A 20970-nucleotide genomic window follows, 5' to 3' on the forward strand; every position below is an offset into this window, starting at 1 on the left:
GGATGCAGATACAGCCATGCAGGGCTCTACTTACCAGCAGCACCTGGCCCAGGGTGTCTGGCTCAGGCAGCCCAGGGGGCGGGGGTATGGTTGCCAGGTGTTCAGTTTTCGACTGGAATGCCTGGTCGAAAAGGAACCCCTCTGCCCCGCTGTGAAGCAACACACACTGCTGCTGCCATCACTCGCGAATCCCAGAGAGCAGCATGTGATGTGACGCCCTTTCCCCACAGCCTCTGCTCCCGTGCTGCCCCTTCTCCTCAAGACCCCACCCCCACACCACTCCTTACCCCAAGCCCCACCCTCACATCACCTCTTCCCTGCAAGATCCCACTCCCCCCACTCACATGAAAGATGCGTAGATACACATAAAAGATGCCTAGCAGATTGCAGATCGGATGCACATTGATTCTAATGGTTGCGAGTCCACATTTTTGTATCCGCACTGGGCTCCAACTATAGTTTCAACCAGTTTGCCCAGTACTGAATTCAGGCTTACTTGCCTGTAATTGCCGGGGTCACCTCTGGAGCCCTTTTTAAAAATTGGCATCACATTAGCTATCCTCCAGTCATTTGGTGCAGAAGCTGATTTAAATGATAGGCTACAAACCACACTTAGTAGTTCTGCAATTTCACATTTGAGTTTCTTCAGAACTCTTGGGTGAATGCCGTCTGGGCCTGGTGACATATTGCTGTTTAATTTATCAATTTGTTCCAAAACCTCCTCTAATGACACCTCAATCTGAGACAGTTCCTCAGATCTGTCACCTAAAAAGAATGGCTCAGGTTTGGGAATCTCCCTCACATCTTCGGCCTTGAAGAATTCATTTAATTTCTCCGCAATGGCCTTATCATCCCTGAGTGCTCCTTTAGCATCTCGATCGTCCAGTGGCCCCACTGGTTGTTTAGCAGGCTGCCTGCTTCTGATGGACTTAAAAACATTTTTGCTACTACTTTTTGAGACTTTGGCTAGCTGTTCTTCAAGTTCTTTTTTGGCCTTCCTAATTATAACCCTGGTAAAGGTTGATAAATCAGGCTCAAATTCCGCTCACAAATGAGGTATTGGGGAAAGGCAGTGGATGTCAATGGGATGGATAAAATAGTCTCCAATGCAATTCTTTTTCAGCCTGTTTCAATTACAGCATATTTATTTGTAGGACAAGATTAGGTCTGGGGGATAAAAAAGTCTGCAGCCTCCTCAGTGTATTGTACAGGAGTTGGCACATGCCAAGCTAAGCTTCCAAAATGCTACACCGGAAATGAACTACCACACAAATGAACTGAAAGCTTACCCCACTTTTGTCAAAACCAGTCACATCTGAGAACACTGCAGGGTCACTATACCTGGCTGGGGGCCATTATATATTTATTTCTGGTATTACACTTAATTTTGTTAAGTCCCAGTTACTTACAAAGCTGGGTTATTTATCTGTCTCTGTTACAGCACAATGAGTTCATTTCTGTATTAATGAATCCAGGACCATAGACAACCAAATTAATTCAAGGTCATTGAGGTGGCTTTTCATGGTCTTTATCGAGGCAAAACACAGAGCTGGTATGGTTTTGGTGCATTTGACCCAAAACTCATCACTGGAGTTATATCAACGTCCTTGGGTTCAACGAGAGATTTCAAGGTAAAATTCTGCAAAATCGTTGTCAGTAACAAAAATATCTCCATCCGAGCCAGACCCTCTCCCATGCAAATCCGTTTCCCTGCAATGAAAAAGCAATGTTGAGGAGATGCAGGAGATCTTTCTTTGCAACATATGTTAAATATTGTTACAATGAAACCAAACCTCCGGATTAAAGTTAGATGCACAGAGTGATTCGGCGTAATAACATGGAGGATAATGGCCGTCTGCCAGAGTTTGGGAAGGTATGGAAGTGTTTGGGGGCTTTAGAAGCCTCTCACAGATTGTTTTAAAGGCTGAGTTCCATATAAAAAGTGGCCTCTTAAAAATCAATATGTGGAGACCGGTGGGCAGATGTGGGGTTTGAGGAATAGTTAATGCAGGTCCCAAGCCAGTTAATATGTTTATGGGGGGAATGACAGTGGTTCTCGAGTGGAAGTAACAGGTAGGGAGGTGCAGGCATACGGAGTAGTAGGATGGAGAACAGCAAACAGGGTTTTTTAACAGAGTGACGGGATCTTCCTTGATTGGAGTAAAGTTGAGAAGTTAAGCAGCCCCTACTGATCTCTCTCCAGGTGACTATGCAGACGACTTCTGCCCTGTTGCATGTTACTCCCTTCAACTTTACTTTTGCATGCACATTCAATCACAATTTGTCCACTGCAGGCTGACACAGACAGACAAAGGAAGGTGTGAAGTTGTCAGGCAGAGCGGAGAGTAGTGCGTGTTCAATAAGTTAAAAAAGACACTGGAGACCAACAGATGCTTCACTGTTGCGAGAGGCTCTGCTTCATGAACGGCCTGAAAAGTCTCTGCACACTACAGTTTGAGAACTCTGTGTTTACTCAAGACAAAGCTAAGAGAGAATGGTCTGGGACCTGAAACAAACATGGCTTCTTTTACCTGCAGAAAAAGGCATGAAGAAGTCACTCTTCTTAAAGGCACCATTTTCATCCAAGAAATGTCCCGGGTTAAATTGCTCTGGTTTTGGAAATTCCCTGCTGTCATATAGGACCGATTGCAGGACAGGGAATATAGTGGTGCCCTGAATTAGCAAACACAGATAAAGAGAGTTAAAGTGGACACTGTCCACAGCAGAGAAGCCTCCAGAATTCACTGGGCTGGGTAGTGGGACATGTTTTACTTTCCTTCATTTTCCTGCATCCCCTGGAACCAGAACCAGAAATATTAAAATTCCAGGAGAAAAGGGAACCTCACCAAATGGGAGCCCACCTTCAACAAGGAGATCCTGGAATCTCATGAGAAAGGCTCCTCGCATTAGACTGCCAGCCCGATTTCTACATCTAAGAGATTGGGAAAAGTCTGGTTAAGATCCAGAAGTGTTAGGTGCATCTCTCAGCTGCTGTTTGGAAGCATTTGACATTCCCTGGTCTTCATAATTTAGTCATTGCACCAATGGTTTCCACATCACTATTTATAAGAAATAAAATGCATTATTATTATTATCATCATCATCATTTTATTAAAGCTAAAAAGTCCTATACAACTCCCAGTGTAACTCAATTAGAAACCTAGAACATGGTCACTGTGAGTTGTGGTGCACATTAACACGTCAGCAGGACTAAATCTTGGTGGAGAGATGAAACCAGCTCAGAAACTGACCTCCCAAAAGAGGCTCCAAAAAGAGGGAAAGCTTTGCACAGCCTGCTTGAAACGTTGAGAACTAACCTTGGGGATAACATATTGTCTGAAATGAGTGTCTCTGGTCACTGCATGCGGGACACCCATCGGGACAAGGTTAATGAATCTCTGCATCTCATGTATCACAGCATCTGTGTAGGGCATCTGGCTTCGGTCCGCCATGCAGGGGCTTCGGCTTCGGCCAATCACACGGTCAATCTCTTCATGAACTTTCGCTGTCATCAAATGAACAAGGTTAACAATAAAGCTAAAGAACAGGATTCCCATAATTTTGCCCCCATTCTGTCACACAGCCAGAAATATACACGTCTCAGCAGATACATGGTTGGGAATATAACAAGTTATAACAATATAACAGTTAGTTTTGGGTTACTGAAACTATTGTACGTGGTATCTAGGATAAAGTGCCAAAAATGTAATTATTAGGGCAGTGATATGGCTCATGCCTGGTTGTGTACTAAAAGAGAACACAGTGTGATGTTATCGCCAGAGCATATAACTAACTGCTACGCAAGAGATTGAGGCCTAAAATTTCCCCCCATCAAAGTCAATCATCCACATGACCTTGGAGGAAGCCCATGAGATTGGAATTAGCACTGGATATTAGCTGGGTGTTGATAAATCTCTAACACTTGCCTTTATTTGAGGGGAGGGTGTAGCACTCTGTATCTCAAAGCAGCACCCTGGAACCCCCATATCCACTCCTGTCATATGATTATGATATATTTCATACACAGCATGCCATGTAAGATATTATATGAAAGGTCATGATCTGCTGAAACCCACTGTTCTGTCCAAATATGTATATCATTAGTGAGTATGAAGTTAGGAGATTTTGCTCTATGGTTGTTACTGAAATATGTTGTACACTTGAGAGTTGGCAACTGCCAGTTCTCCAGTGACAACAAAGGAGGGGATCCACTCCCAGGAGGGTGTTAAACTACCATTAATCAGCGAGGGACTTTTAAACAAGGGATTTACAGTGCTGTAAGAGAGCTGCACAAGCATCACACAATGGGAGATTGCTCCACTCTGTGACTCAGCAAAGCCCACCAGGACATACCTAAGCTAGTGTTTTCCAGGTACATGGACTGCGGATATAAAATAGGGAACAGTGGCTTCATGCTTTTGCCTTTCTCCTCCCCCACCTACACTGGAAGCAAAAACAATGCTGGGAAGACCAAGCCTTGAACTGAGGAGACTGGTCCCAGGCTTAAAGGGGAAGCCTATGTGTTAAGGATTGTAACCTACCTGCAGCATCCAGTGGGGTGAGAACAGCTTGATCCAAACACTGGACAGTCTAATGAGGTTCAGGATTTAGACTGCGTGCTTACCTTTTATTTTCTTTGGTAACTCTCTCTGACCTTTTGTGCCTACCACTTATAATGACTTAAAATCTATCTTTCTGTAGTTAATAAACCTCTTTTATACTTTACCTAAAACAGTGTGTTTTGGTTAAAGTGCTTGGGAAATCTCAGTTCAGTTTACAAAGGCTAGTGCATGTCCTCTCCACATCGAGGGAGGGCTGGACTGGGTAATGAACTTACACTGGTCGGGCTTCTGACCACAGCAAGACGGTACAGCTCTGAGGTGCAAGGCTGGGGGCTTGGGAGATTTGCTGGTGCTTTTCTCTGTGTGATTCATGAAAGGCTCAGGGAGCATTCATGCAATGTATCTGCGTGTGGGGCTCCACATGCTGTTGTACTCAGTGATAACAGCTCACAAAGGGGGTTGCTGCTTGTCACTAGCAAAGCATTATGAAAGACAGCCCAGGCTGGAACGCTAAGGGGGGAACAATGGTACCCCAGTTCCAGGTTGTACGGCGGGAATCCCATCACAGAGGGGGCCATCTGACAGCCCTGGAATGCGAAGGCTCCTGTTACCCATAGACCAGGCACCTTCTTGTCAGTGGCAGCACAGGTTTCTCCCGCACAAACACATACACTTTCCCCCAGCCCAGTAGCCTTAACTTGGACTGGAGGTGAGAAAGGAATCCAGTCACAATGTCTTACTCAGGCTGAGGACCCTGTGCTGAGACCGCCCCTGAGGAGGCGGAGTAATGCCGGTTGTGATGGTGCTTTTCAAATGTGGACACCTGTCTATGCAAATTGAAGTAACACACCCATCCCCAAACACCTCTCAGTTTCACATAAACCAGTGAACAGCTTGCACACAGCGCTAATGTGGCTTACGTCCAGCCCCAGCCAAATTTGGTCTGGTGACTTAAGGGACAGGGGTCTGTATCCATTAGAGATCCCTTGAGCCATGTCATCCCCTCATCTCTCCAAAACTTAAAATTGTGTGTGTCCGTGGGGTACCTTCTATTTCTGGGTATTTCAGAAGAATCAGGAGTCCATGTCTCAGGGTGAGGCTGGATGTCCCTGTTCCAGCAAAGAATAAATCCAATGTGCTTCTTAACAAGTTATCAGTGTTAAATTCTGACTGGCCGTTCTGTCGTTCCTGCAGAGAGAGACTTGTTATTGTTGTTTGATCATTGGCTGTAAGCGGGGATCTATCCATACAGGCCCAAACCCTCTCATCTTCTACCTGCTCTGTGACCCACTCGGCATCTTTATAAAAATCCTTACAGAAAATGGGCCACGGCCCTGGAGATTGCAGTAGCACTGCTGGGGTGTTTTGGGTCATTGCTGTGGAAATATATGGCCTTTTCTATTAGAGGAGAATTGGAGCATTACTTTTACCTGGTTAGTTTTCATCTGTATTTTTAACTGTTGTTGATTCCCTTTGCTTTCATATTTTGTTTGCATGGGCAGCAATAATGCCCTTGAAAACTTTGAACCAGAAAGGAAACCAGATGTTTCTAACCAATTTTTAGCCTTCAAGCCAGAAGGATTGAATCTGATGCTCCAAAGAAAGTGAGATCCCCTTTGAAAAGGCAGATGCCTGGCTACCTGCTGACCGAGAGGTGCAGTGGTAGAACATCGAAGAGGCTGTTGCTGTAAAATATTGCAGGAGATTAGCAGGTGGGGTTTCCAAAGAAGCTGGTAATAGCTTAGGTCTGTGGGTGTCGACATAGGAAGCCATTAGAAACTGCTTTCTTCTACTAATCCCACTGATGCTAACACATACCAGTAAAAGTGCTTCTGTCCACCTTGTAAATAAAACCCTTTCAATGGCTAACCTCCAACAGAGCCAGCCTATACATTGCCAGATGCTGTTGATACCTGCATTGGGTGCTCTGTCCTTTTAAGACATGTATACGCTGCAATAAAAGACCCACGGCTGGCCTGGGTCAGCTGACTTGGGCTCGTGGGGATCGGGTTGAGGGGCTATAATATTGCAGTGTAGACATATGGGCTAGGGCTGTCGCCCAGGCTCTGAAGCCCACAAAGAAGGAACAATCCCAGAGCTTGGGCTGCAGTCCAAGCACCAACATCTACACTGCAATTTTATAACCCTGCAGACCGAGCCCTTCAAGCCCAAGTCTGCTGACCTGGGCCAGCCGTGGCTGTGCTGTGGGTCTTTCATTGCAGTGTGCACATACCCTTAGATTTGTCTTCCTCATTGGTGTAGTCCCACTGGCATCACCGGCACTACTCACACAAATGAGGTGAGCAGGGCTTGCCTTTTAGAATGTAAATCCCAGGGGCAGACACCAGGTCTGTCTTTGGGTCTTGTACAGAGTGATAAATACCCACGATATGTATAACCCACTCCACAGCAATGGGGAAGGGCGGCTGCCCTCACATACCTGTTCCATTTTGATGAGGAAAGCATCGATGAAGTCTCGAGGGCAGCTGAGATCCAGAGACTCTTTGTGCATCTTCACTCTCTCCAGAACAAAGCTTTTAAACTCCTCTGAATTTTTAACTAACTTGTGGTGAGGCCCAGGTATATAATCCATGAGAGTTGGGAAAAAATTGTACAGCTAGAAGGATGGAAGGAAAAGCACATCTTGGTTTATCTGGACACACCAAATAATCAATTGACTCAGTTACAGCAGCACAATACAATACTTTTGTGGCACGTTCCTGTGCAAATGCATTCGAAAGAACGTCTCATGCTTCACTAACTCATTCTACTCAATACACACATATTCCTCACAGAAACTGCAGTGACACTCAGTTCTATTCGCTACAATAATCTCCATTATTTCCAACACAAAAGCATCACCAATACAAACGTGCTGTTCTTGAAAATCACACTCAAGTTCGCAAACCTAGCTCACATTTTCATAGGCAGAAATAAAACGTAAAAGATATCTTAGTCTTCCTCAGGTTGGAATCAAGGGGCCAAACTGTCTGCTGCTGGAACTCCGTTGATTTTGACTGAGTTCGACTGTTGTGCATTTGGTGAGATTTTCAGCAATGGGATGTGTGGGTGGCTGGGTACTAGAAACGAAAAGGAGTTTGCTTTGCAGGTGAGGAATGTGACCACATTCAGGTATCCCATTGTGAATATACTAAGGCATGTGAATTGCAATGATTTGGATGCTAATGATTTAATTGGCAGTTTCCTTGACTTTTTCCAATAGTGTTGAAAGGGAATGTCCTTGAGCAAACGTAATTCTGAGCAAATGAAGTGGTTTGTGTGGGAATTTAAATAATCCTTAGAAACAAGTTTGAGGCTGGGATTGGTAATAGCTGCAAGCCTTATGAGGAGAACAGGAACATTATGGGAACGAAATAATTATTTAAGGAAAAGTAACAGTGAAAGAAAGAAAGATCTATCCCTTCCCCCATTACAAAGGAGAAGAGTGGAAAAAACCACTGAACACACCTGTCCCAGGAAAGAGCGGAAGAGTTCATTGTTTTCCTCTGTGAGATTAATGACTGCCAGAAACTTCCGATCTTTATAGTCAAACCGGTTCCCAAAGACAACGGAGCAGATGATGTTGGAGACAGCATGGGTGAGAGGGATGGTGGGGTCAAAGGGTCGCTCTGCAACAAAACGAAACGAGAGTCCAATTTTTAATTCAGTATTTTCACCTACAGCATCACATCCATTGATGTTATTGGGAAGTTCTGGATGTCCTGGCCCCAGGCCGAGAGTGCAGTCCCGAATATTCATTGGGGAGGGTGAGTTCTGGTGTCACAGTTCCAGGGTGAGCTGGGCTTTAGACCCCTCTCAGTCCCTCTCCAGACCCCACCTCAGGTGACAGCCTGAGTTCCTGCCCTGCTCTGAATGGGAGGAACCCCGCAGTCTAACCACCCTTGGACTGAATAGCTGAGCAGCAGACTCACTACTTCCCAACTATATTAGCATGACAGGCTGCTCTGTGCTGGGCACCTGTGAGCCCTTTCCCTCCAGGGACCTGTGACCAGCGGGTGATCAAAGCGACTCAAAAAACCAACAATCTCCAAAACAAAGTGTTATTTATCCACTCAAAAGTATACAGCACACAGAGCAAAAACAAGAAACAATAAAGGCTTCTACACACATTCCTTTTATCGAAACAATCTCTCCTTGCAAGCTTCGGTAAGTTCCATTCAGCCCAGTTACCTCCATCTCACTCAACTCCCTTCCTGCTTCGGTGAGACTCTCTAAGATATTAGTATCCCAGTTGGATACTAGTTTCTGTCCGGGAAGACAATACTTTGCCAATTAACTGAAGCTAAGCTGGGGCTGTTCTCAAACTAACAGCTTCTCCATTATTACCAGTGGCATTCTCTCTGATCGTACTTATCTTTGCCATTATTTCATTTCCTCTTGCTGTCCCCCTTTCAGCCTCCTTTTACTTAATTCTGTACAGTCAGGCAGGATAATATCACACAGGTAAACTGAGGAGCACAAGGTATTTATGAAAAATAGCACAGATATTTCCCTCATCCTCCACCTAGGGCTTCCCCAATGCTATCTCTGTAAATTTATATTAAATGATTGTCCCCATTTTGCTGGGAATCAGTTTTCACACTGTCTCCTTTGCTGCTCTCTGCCTGACACACTCTGGTCTGACCAGGGACCATCAGTCTCTCTCCGAGTGAGGCCTGCCTGTCTGCCGTGAGCTCTTTACACAGGCCTGACAGACAGTATCCCATTCAGAACAGGATCCTGCATTCAGAGGATTCTGCCTGAGCCATTGCTTGTAGCACTGTCACAAACTCCTGTAATGCAGTGGGGCCTATGCAGTGTTCAAGGGAATTGTCTACAAGACTTCACCCCTCTGACCTGAGAACACACTGCACAGCGAGAACATCCAGAAGCAGCATTTTCTCCATGCAGTGTGTTCTCGCCTCACAGCAGGCTCCTGCTCCTGGCCCTCACCCAGGCAGATTTCTTTTGGGTCATTATCTACAGGAGCAGCTGCCCTTGGCTCAGGATACACACGAGGCAACAGCAGTAAAAGTGGCTCTCCCTTGTTTCTGAATCACAGGTGGGGAAGGTTCTCCGTGCATTCTCCTCTCATCCACACAATTCACCGAGATGGACAGTCAACTTCATTTTAGCCCTTAATGGTGTACTGTATATTGCAAGAGGTGGGATGGTCTTGTGGTTAAGGCAGTGGCCTGGGTCTCAGGAAATCTGGATACAATTCCCAGCTCTGCCACAAACTTCCAGGTGTGACCTCGAGCAAGTCACTTAATCTCTCTGTGTTTCAGTTCCCCATCTCCGAAAGAGAGAAAATAATTCTTCCTTTCTCCACTTTTTCTTCGACATGTGTATTTAATATGTACGTTGCTTGGGGCAGGGACTGTCTCAAACTGTTTGTTAGCACAACCCATAGGCGAAGGAGCCCCAGTCTTGGCTGGGACCTCTAGAAACTAATAGAACATAAATAAATAAATAATAAAAGCATCATCATCTCTTAGGAAGCACTGTAAATTTACACAGTGATTTCAAACTTTCCTCGGGAGACCATCCCCATGCAATGTAGGAGTCAGACCCGTATCAGACATCTAGCAGAGAAGAAAATCAGAATAAGCAAGCTGTAGGCCTGAGTGTCTTATTAGCCCAACACACGGAAGATAAACTAATCCACTCTAACATGGTTCACTGTGTTAGCTTCTGCCTGCTCTGGACAAACATTTTCCATTTGCCCGTTGGCCACAGATCAGAGGGTCGAAAACATGGGAAATAACAGCCAGGAAAGGTCATCTCGGGAACTTTTCTCACATATTTTTCCTTTACATTAAACACAGGTTGTTATCTGTGCAGCTAATGGCTTGAGTTATAAGGTGTTTGAACCAAAGTTAAGATCACAAAATAAAGGAAAACAAGAGTCTTTAGCCGACTCCTCAGTTTCCGAATTACAAGCAGCAATTCCCCACCGTGTGTTTTTTTGAGCCTTTCCACCAGAAAACAGGCTTCCTCCTGGATCCGTTCCTCAATGCTTTTCTTCCCCATCCCAAAGTTTCTGAGCGTGGTGAGGGCAAATCGGCGAAGCTGCTTCCACCGCTCCCCATTGCTGAATATAATGCCTGGAAAAGGGAGGAGAATAGGAAAGAAGGGTGGGGGCAGACTCAATTTGCTAAATTTCTAACCTAGGGAAACATGGGTCATTGAAAGGTTCAACGTCAAGGCAAACATTATTGTATTTGTGTTCTACTGGAGACCCTGGATTACATTTTTTCTGTATGTAACTCAAAATCCCACACGTTAATCTCATTGCTGTTTATAGCAATTATGAACAAGAAAAATAATTCCATTGATTGCCACGCGCAATGGCTGTATTTTGTTCTCTTACACAGTGTAAACTGTCACAGTAATTAGAGCAAAGTACATATACTGGTACCATGTAAAAATAAGAAATACACTGGACATGAATAAGTGGCTACAGTGAGTATCCCTCAAAGAGCAGGACTAAATGAAACACCAATGGTCTTCTCAGTCGTGTTCTCCACATACAGAGAACATCAGCGCTACATGCTGAAGTTGTTAGCAATGTACCTGCTCCTTTGGCAAGCTTGTCAGCCAGTGCTAGTTTTCCTCTTCCACTGAACTCATCCCCTTGATCAATCAGAGCTTCCTTCACAGCCTCCTGTCCATACAGCACCACAACCCTCTGTGAGCCTAAGCATATTGTGAAAACCGGGCCATACTTTGCACTGAGCTGTAAAAGATTAACACAAAGGACAAATACGTTTTTACTAAATCCACTTAAGAATAAGAAGGAGAGTGGATCAAATTACAAACTGGTGAAAGAGCTCTCCTGCCACCAAGGATTACACTCAAAAAGGGATAATAGGTACCTAAATGGAAAATGTAGATCCTGAAAACCACCAGCTAACCCTCTAGGCACCTCAACTCCCTCAGTGCCTAAGTTTCCACCCTTGAATTCCCGGAGGCACTTATAAAATCTGTGGCTAGGCATGCACACGGCTACCTCAGTCCTTATGGCCAGCGCCTAACACACGCCCGAGCCCTGTCTGGATCCTCAAACGCAGTGTTGCCCTCCCTCGCTCATCTGCTCTTAAAGCTCACCTAACAGATTAGATCCATACAACATGCACCAGAAGAGGAGGAGGAGGTGCCTCCCTCCCCTCCCGCCCCAATCACTTTTAGTTTAGTGGGAATGCTACTCACCTGGGATGTGGGAGAGCCAGGTTTAATTCCCCCCCATACCTGATGTGAAGAAGGGATCTGAATCCAGGTCTCCCCTCTCTTTGGAGAGTGCCCTAAACCACCACGCTGTGGGTCATTCTGGAGCAGGACTCTCTCCATCTTTCCTGTTGAAGCTGTTCCATTGCATATCAATAAGTGAATAGTCATTGGGAAAGGAACGTGGGTCTCCCACATCCTGGGTGAGCGACCTAGGCCTAACCACTAGGATATAGAGTCAGTCTCACTCTCTCTCTGGAGCAGCTGCCAAGGAAAGGTGAGTCCACCAGAACGCTGGACCTGAGTCCTCCTATAAGGCAATTTACCCCTGGATGTGTGTGGGGAGAGGAGCCCTTCTACAATCACTGTCCTTTCTGGATCTCTACCCAGGAGGGATATGTCAACTTTACAGAGTAGAGCAACAGTCTAGGCCTTACCCTTGTCCTGTGAAGAAGGCAAGTATCATTAGATCAATTTTACAAGAGGGAAACATACAAAGAACTTTGGTGGTTTCCCCAGGCACACACATGTAATCAATTGCGGAGCTGGACCAGAACCCAGGGCTGCTGTCTGCTTCCCTGCTTAACCCACCAGACCACACTCCCCACTGCAGGATAACCTGTACAGGCTGCAGCACAACTGAGAGGGTGTATTCTGGTTTACCTGTGAATAAGACACATTATCATAAAAATAACACATTGCCAGGAACAGGTTGTATCTAGCATTCAAGATTAAATATTTCTGTGGAAAAAATATTCAGCCTTAAACATGAAGAGTTGAGCCACTGTGCAAACCCCAGAAATTTCAGAGTTCTCTTTCCACAGTCTCTGCTTAAAACCCACCTGAGCCAAAGCCCTGGATAAGGAGAAAGCCCCCTTACCTCATGTATAGATTGGGGCAAGTTCCTCATATTCAGCTGCAGCGTGTTCCCTATGAGGGGAAAAGCAACAGGGCCAGGTGGCAGCTTCCCGCTTCCAGACACCTTTCTCCATGCCGAAAGGAAAAGAAGGCAAGAGACACAAATCACCAGGAAAACACTTGTTGCTCCCAGAGGTTCCATTGCAGAGTGCAGCAATTATTCCGGGTTCTGGCAGGGGGTGACTTTGTATTTCAGACTCCATCTTTTATATACTGTATGGTGCAAAGCGCAATGGCAAGTGCAAGCAATTAGCCAATTGCAGTTCTCAATTCTTCTGGGTCAACAAGATTATCTAGGGCTAACAAAGGGTTACTGGATATTGGATAAACTAGGAATGAACTCCTTCGAACCTTTGTTTGCTGATCATCTGTGTTTGCCCCTTGTGTACTCACTGACAGAGCAAACAATTAATCATCATGTGAAACCTTCTAAGGCTCTACAAACTTCCATGAACTCACCATCCTCCATCTGCACATATCTTGAGAGGCTTGGTGCCAGCTGGAACATACAATGGTGAGTGCCTTTCATGCTGCTATGCAGGATTTAGATTAAGGCTGGAGGAATAGTATTAACAGCTGAGAAAACTGCTGTTACACCCTCTCCCCTGCCAGCCCCTCTCTGAGCCGGCCACCATCTTGGCTTTTCCTCTTGTTGCCCTCCCAGGCCCACTGGCCAACTTAAGACACAGGTGTGAAGAGTCTAAAGCACCGCTGCCTGAGACAGGTGCTAAGCGTGCCTGTAACTGGCAGAGGGAAGGGCAGGAGCCGCCATCACCAGGGTCTTTTTCCTGGGGGAGGGCCAGGAGCAGCCCCACAGAGCCCCTTGCAGAGGCATCTAAAAGTTCCTTCTGAGAGTCAGAGAACTGTGGCAGAGACAGTCGACCAAAAAAAGTTATCTAGGGCCTCTTCACTGATTTCTTCTTCAGCTAAATATCATTTAGATGAAACTGTTTATTAATATCTGACTGTGTTGTATATAATTTATTGCTACCATCGTGAACAGGAGCAATCTTATTTCTGAAAGCCTTTTGCTTAAATCTGTGTGCCAACAGCTTGCCAGCTCTCTTGCCAAATTCCCAGTAGTATTGCTTCAAACAGAATAAAGCAAACTCAGCCTTTTGGGACAGAAGTTTGTTGATTTCATAGCTTAGATTGATGAGGGTTCTGAGTTTCTCTGGAGAAAGGATAGAAGCACAGTCTACATCCAAGGCCTTAGGGTATGTCTACACTACGAAATTAGGTCGAATTTATAGAAGTCATTTTTTTTAGAAATTGTTTTTATATTTTCAAGTGTGTGTGTGCCCACAGAAAATGCTCTAAGTGCATTAACTCGGCGGAGTGCTTCCACAGTACCGAGGCAAGCGTCGACTTCCGGAGTGTTGCACTGTGGGTAGCTATCCCACAGTTCTCACAGTCTCCGCTGCCCATTGGAATTCTGGGTTGAGATCCCAATGCCTGATGGGGCTAAAACATTGTCGCGGGTGGTTCTGGGTACATGTCGTCAGGCCCCCGTTCCCACCCTCCCTCCGTGAAAGCAGCAGTAGACAATCGTTTCGCGCCTTTCTTCTTGAGTTACCTGTGCAGACGCCATACCACGGCAAGCATGGAGCCCGCTCAGGTAACCGTCACCGTATGTCTCCTGGGTGCTGGCAGACGTGGTACTGCGTTGCTACACAGCAACCCCTTGCCTTGTGGCAGCAGATGGTACGATAGGACTGGTAGCCGTCATCGTCATGTCCGAGGTGCTCCTGGCCACGTCGGCCGGGAGCGCCTGGGCAGACATGGATGCAGGGACTACATTAGAAGTGACTTGACCAGGTCATTCTCTTTAGTCCTGCAGTCAGTCCTATTGAACCATCTTATGGTGAGCAAGCAGGCGATACGGATTACTAGCAGTCCTATCGTACCATCTTCTGCCGGGCAGGCAAGAGATGAGGATGGCTAGCAGTCCTATTGTACCATCTTCTGCCGAGCAGCCATGAGATGTGGATGGCTTGCAGTCCTTCTGCACCGTCTGCTGCCAGCCAAAGATGTAAAAGATAGATGGAGTGGATCAAAACAAGAAATAGACCAGATTTGTTTTGTACTCATTTGCTTCCCCTCTCCGCCCCCCATCCAGGGGACTCATTCCTCTAGGTCACACTGCAGTCACTCACTGAGAAGGTGCAGCGAGGTAAATCTAGCCACGTATCAATCAGAGGCCAGACCAACCTGCTTGTTCCAATAAGAACAATTACTTAGGTGCACCATTTCTTATTGGAACCCTCCGTGAAGTCCTGCATGAAATACTCCTTGATGTAAAGTCACCCCCTTTGTTGATTTTAATTCCCTGTAAGCCAACCCTGTCAGCCGTGTCGTCAGTCGCCCCTCCCTCCGTCAGAGCAATGGCAGACAATCGTTCCGCGCCTTTTTTCTGTGCGGACGCCATACCAAGGCAAGCATGGAGGCCGCTCAGCTCACTTTGGCAATTAGGAGCACATTAAACACCACATGCATTATCGAGCAGTATATGCAGCAGCAGAACCTGGCAGAGCAATACCGGGCGAGGAGGCGACGTCAGCGCGGTCACATGAGTGATCAGGACACGGACACAGATTTCTCTGAAAGCATGGGCCCTGCCAATGCAGGCATCATGGTGCTAATGGGGCAGGTTCATGCGGTGGCACGCCGATTCTGGCCTCGGGAAACAAGCACAGACTGGTGGGACTGCATAGTGTTGCAGGTCTGGGACAATTCCCAGTGGCAGCGAAACTTTCGCATGCGTAGGGGCACTTTCATGGAACTTTGTGACTGGCTTTCCCCTGCCCTGAAGCGCATGAATACCCAGATGAGAACAGCCCTCATAGTTGAGAAGCGAGTGGCGATAGCCCTGTGGAAGCTTGCAACACCAGACAGCTACCGGTCAGTTGGGAATCAATTTGGACTGGGCAAATCTATTGTGGGGGCTGCTGTGATGCAAGTAGCCCACACAATCAAAAATCTGCTGCTACCAAGGGTAGTGACTCTGGGAAATGTGCAGGTCATAGTGGATGGTTTTGCTGCAATGCGATTCCCTAACTGTGGTGGGGCCAAAGACGGAACCCATATCCCTGTCTTGGCACCGGAACACCAAGCCGGCGAGTACATAAACCGCAAGGGGTACTTTTCAATAGTGCCGCAAGCTCTGGTGGATCACAAGGGACGTTTCACCAACATCAACGTAGGATGGCCGGGAAAGGTACATGACGCTCGCATCTTCAGGAACTCTGGTCTGTTTCAAAAGCTGCAGGAAGGGACTTTATTCCCAGACCAGAAAATAACTGTTGGGGATGTTGAAATGCCTATAGTTATCCTTGGGGACCCAGCCTACCCCTTAATGCCATGGCTCATGAAGCCGTACACAGGCAGCCTGGACAGTAGTCAGGAGCTGTTCAACTACAGGCTGAGCAAGTGCAGAATGGTGGTAGAATGTGCATTTGGACGTTTAAAGGCGCGCTGGCGCAGTTTACTGACTCGGTTGGATCTCAGCGAAACCAATATTCCCACTGTTATAACTACTTGCTGTGCGCTCCACAATATCTGTGAGAGTAAGGGGGAGATATTTATGGCGGGGTGGGAGGTTGAGGCAAATCGCCTGGCCGCTGGTTACGCGCAGCCAGACACCAGGGCAGTTAGAAGAGCACAGGAGGGCGCGGTACGCATCAGAGAAGCTTTGAAAACCAGTTTCATGACTGAACAGGCTACGGTGCAAAAGTTCTGTTTGTTTCTCCTTGATGAAACCCCCCCACCCCTTGGTTCACTCTACTTCCCTGTAAGCTAACCACCCTCCCCTCCTCCCTTCGATCATTGCTTGCAGAGGCAATAAAGTCATTGTTGCTTCACATTCATGCATTCTTTATTCATTCATCACACAAATAGGGGGATGACTAGCTAGGTAGCCCAGGAGGGGTGGTGGAGGAGGGAAGGAAAATGCCACACAGCACTTTAAAAGTTTACAACTTTAAAATTTATTGAATGCCAGCCTTCTGTTTTTTGGGCAATCCTCTGTGGTGGAGTGGCTGGTTGGCCAGAGGCCCCCCCACTGCGTTCTTGGGCATCTGGGTGAGGAGGCTATGGAATCTGGGGAGGAGGGTGGTTGGTTACACAGGGGCTGTAGCAGCGGTCTGTGCTCCAGCTGCCTTTGCTGCAGCTCAACCATACACTGGAGCATATTGGTTTGATCCTCCAGCAGCCTCAGCATTGAATCCTGCCTCCTCTCATCACGCTGCCGCCACATTTGAGCTTCAGCCCTCTCTTCAGCCCACCACCTCTCCTCCCGGTCATTTTGTGCTTTCCTGCACTCTGACATTATTTGCCTCCATGCATTCGTCTGTGCTCTGTCAGTGTGGGAGGACAGCATGAGCTCAGAGAACATTTTATCATGAGTGTGGTTTTTTTTCTTTCTAATCTTCACTCGGCTCTGGGAAGGAGAAGATCCTGTGATGATTGAAACACATGCAGCTGGTGGAGAAGAAAAAAGGGACAGCGGTATTTAAAAAGACAATTTATAAAACAATGGCTACACTCTTTCAGGGTAAACCTTGCTGTTAACATTACATACATAGCACATGTGCTTTCGTTACAAGGTCACATTTTGCCTCCCCCCACCGCGTGGCTACCCCCTCAACCCTCCCCCCTCCCCGTGGCTAAGAGCAGGGAACATTTCTGTCCAGCCACAGGCAAACAGCCCAGCAGGAACGGGCACCTTTGAGTGTCCCCTGAAGAAAAGCACCCTATTTCAACCAGGTGACCATGAATGATATCTCACTCTCCTGGGGATAAACACAGAGAGATAAAGAACGGATGTTGTTTGAATGCCAGCAAACATACACTGCAATGCTTTGTTGTACAATGATTCCCGAGTACGTGCTACTGGCCTGGTGTGGTAAAGTATCCTACCATGGAGGACGCAATAAGGCTGCCCTCCCCAGAAACCTTTTGCAAAGGCTTTGGGAGTACATCCAGGAGAGCCGCGAATGCCAGGGCAAATTAATCCTTTCACATGCTTGCTTTTAAACCATGTATAGTATTTTAAAAGGTACACTCACCGGAGGTCCCTTCTCCGCCTGCCGGATCCAGGAGGCAGCCTTGGGTTGGTTCGGGGGGTACTGGCTCCAGGTCCAGGGTGAGAAACAGTTCCTGGCTGTCAGGAAAACCGGTTTCTCCGCTTGCTTGCAGTGAGCTATCTACAACTTCATCATCATCATCTTCTTCGTCCCCAAAACCTGCTTCCGTGTTGCCTCCATCTCCATTGAAGGAGTCAAACAACACGGCTGGGGTAGTGGTGGCTGAACCCCCTAAAATGGCATGCAGCTCATCATAGAAGCGGCATGTTTGGGGCTCTGACCCGGAGCGGCCATTCACCTCTCTGGTTTTCTGGTAGGCTTGCCTCAGCTCCTTAAGTTTCACGCGGCACTGCTTCAGGTCCCTGTTATGGCCTCTGTCCTTCATGCCCTGGGAGATTTTGACAAAGGTTTTGGCATTTCAAAAACTGGAACGGAGTTCTGATAGCACGGATTCCTCTCCCCATACAGCGATCAGATCCCCTCTGCTGATGAGCTCTGCATGGTCACCTGCAGCTTGCCACGCTGGCCAAACAGGAAATGAGATTCAAAAGTTTGTGGTTCTTTTCCTGTCTACCTGGCCAGTGCATCTGAGTTGAGAGTGCTGTGTTGAGAGTGGTCACAATATAGCACTCTGGGATAGCTCCCGGAGGCCAATACCATCGAATTGTGTCCACAGTACCCCAAATTCGACCCGGCAAGGCCGATTTAAGTGCTAATCCACTTGTCAGGGTTGGAGTACGGAAATCGATTTTAAGAGCCCTTTAAGTCGAAAAAAAGGGCTTCATCGTGTGGACCGGTGCAGGTTTACATCGATTTAACGCTGCTAAATTCGACCTAAAGTCCTAGTGTAGACCAGGGCTTAGTTTCCATCACAAGGCTATCAATTTTATATTCTCTCCATTTCTTTTTAAAGGTGGCATAAGAGATGAGGCAGCCTCTGATGAAGGCTTTAAAGTAGGGGTGAGCAAACTTTTTGGCCCGAGGGCCACATCTGGGTATGGAAATTGTATGGCGGGCCATGAATGCTCACGAAATTGGGGGTTGGGGTGAGGGCTCCGGCTGGCAGTGTGGGCTCTGGGGTGGAGCCAGAAATAAGGAGTTCAGGGTGCAGGAGGGAGCTCCAGGCTGGGGCAGGGGATTGGGTTGTGGGTGGGGAGGTGCGGGCTCCAGCTGCGGACTCTGGGGTGCAGGAGGGTGGGACCAAGAGGTTTGGAGGGCATGAGGGGGATCAGGGCTGGGGTAAGGGGTTGGGGCATGGGAGGGGGTCGGGGTGCAGGCTCTGGGCAGTGCTTACCTCAAGCAGCTCCCGGAAGCAGCGGCATGTCCCCCCTCCGCCTCCTACATGGAGGCATGGCCAGGCGGCTCTGCACACTGCCCTGTCCACAGACACCGCCCCTGCAGCTCCCATTAGCCCCATTTGCTGGCCAATAGGAGCTACGGGGGCAGCACTTGGGGCAGGGGCAGCATGCAGAGCCTCCTGGATGCCCCAACACATAGGAGCTGGAGGGGGGACGTGCCACGGCTTCCGGGAGTGGCATGGAGCAAGCCCCCGATCCCACTCCCTGGCAGCAGCTCAAGGGCCAGATTAAAATGGCTGAAGGGCCAGATGCAGCTCCAGGGCCGTAGTTTGCCAACCCCTGCTTTAAAGGCTTCCCAAAGTGCGGCAGCTGATGAAGCGATTGCGGCATTTGTTGTTTGAAAAAAGATCTAACTCTTCTGTATGGAGTTAACAAATGAGGTACCAAACAGCAGAGAGGTATTTCAACTCCACATTTTAGTTGCAGATGCATATGCTGGGGCCCTAAAAGACATATGTTTAGGACCATGGTCTGATACAATAGTATCAATGTCACAGTTAGTCACTGAATTGATCAAGTCTTGTGACACAAAGAAATAGTCCAATCCTGAATATTTTAAAATGAGCTTCAGGTAGTTGAAGGCTGCTATCAAATCCCCTCTCACTCTTCTCTTCTGCAGACTAAATAACCCCAGTTCCCTCAGCCTCTCCTCCTAAATCATGTGCTCCAGCCCCCTAATCATTTTTGTTGCCCTCCGCTTTGCCCATATCTACAGAGCCAGTTATCTCATCATACCCTCTGGACTATCTTCTTGCCGTTCTTAACATGGAGCATTACTGGGTATTTAATGAAATGTTTCAAGTCCATCTTTCTGGCCAATTGTTTGCTTGGTTAAAAGCAGCCCTCATCGCAACCAGGTCATGGGCATAATTTTGAAAGAGTAGTACTCTCATTGCTGGTTTTCCTGATAGCAGCTCATTTTTTCCCCTCTGGATTTCTGCAATATAAGCTCCTTAGTAGCAAACGTCAGGAACTTCAGAATCAGTGCTCTTGGGCAACTTCCTGGAGCTGGCTTGGGGGCAAGGGCCCGTGTGCCTGTTCTATATCAAAACAAATCTACTGGCAGATCCAGCAACTTAGCTAGCAGTTTAGGGACAAATTCAGAGGGTTTCTCTATTCCCTCAGGGACACCCACAACCCTGATGTTACATCATCGTGAGTGGATTTCTTGATCAATTAGCTTGGTCTTCACGTTCTTGATATCATTACAGTTCTTCATAAACTGTAATATGTTCTCTTTAAAATCATCTTCCACTCCAGAAATTCTGGGTTCTGCTTCACCCATCGGTCTGGACAGAGCTTGTTGTGCACTCTGAATCTCAGTCATGATGGCCTGGTGGGTGGAAACTGTAGATTTAATTTGAAGAGTATTTGTGGCCAATGGCTGTAGTACAGCCATCAGCTGTGCTCCGTCAGTCTCATGCACCATTGTGTTTGTAGAAGGGGAGGAGGCAGATCTCTTCTATTTTTTCGGTTCTTTTGGATTCGGCGAGGAAGATGCAGAGCTAGAGGGCATGGTGGGGTTTCTGTAGTCAGGCACCATATTTCTCAGGGCCGGGTGATGGGGTTTAGGGTACAATGTTTGAGGATTCCCTGTAGGCTGCTTTGGAGCTGAATCAACCTGCATCCACCTTACTCCCAGTGCCCTCTGGTGTCCACTTTTCTCTTCTCTGAATACCCATCAGTTTGCTGATATTCGGGCACCGAAATGTGGCTGATTGTGGGCAGTGATCTAAACATGGTCTCACAGCGCCATCTAGAGTTCCCACTCTTACCACCTCCCTACCTCATGGTGTCTCTGGACACAGAGCCCAAAATTAC

General features: G+C 47.2%; 1 protein-coding gene across 1 annotated transcript; it reads right to left on the reverse strand.

The window, feature by feature from the left end:
* Positions 1–1129: 1129 nt before the first annotated feature.
* LOC141990838 (cytochrome P450 2H2-like) lies at positions 1130–11251 on the reverse strand. The gene is made up of 8 exons (XM_074958550.1): positions 11139–11251; positions 10520–10669; positions 8031–8191; positions 7003–7179; positions 5609–5750; positions 3318–3505; positions 2532–2673; positions 1130–1710 (listed from the first exon to the last, which is right to left on the reverse strand). Exons 2-8 carry the CDS (start codon positions 10593–10595, stop codon positions 1529–1531), a joined length of 1068 nt encoding a protein of 355 aa, XP_074814651.1. The 5' UTR covers positions 10596–10669; positions 11139–11251; the 3' UTR covers positions 1130–1528.
* Between the last annotated feature and the right edge of the window lie 9719 nt (positions 11252–20970).

Source organism: Natator depressus, chromosome 7 (genome assembly GCF_965152275.1).
Source record: "Natator depressus isolate rNatDep1 chromosome 7, rNatDep2.hap1, whole genome shotgun sequence".
NCBI classification, from domain to species: Eukaryota; Metazoa; Chordata; order Testudines; family Cheloniidae; genus Natator; species Natator depressus.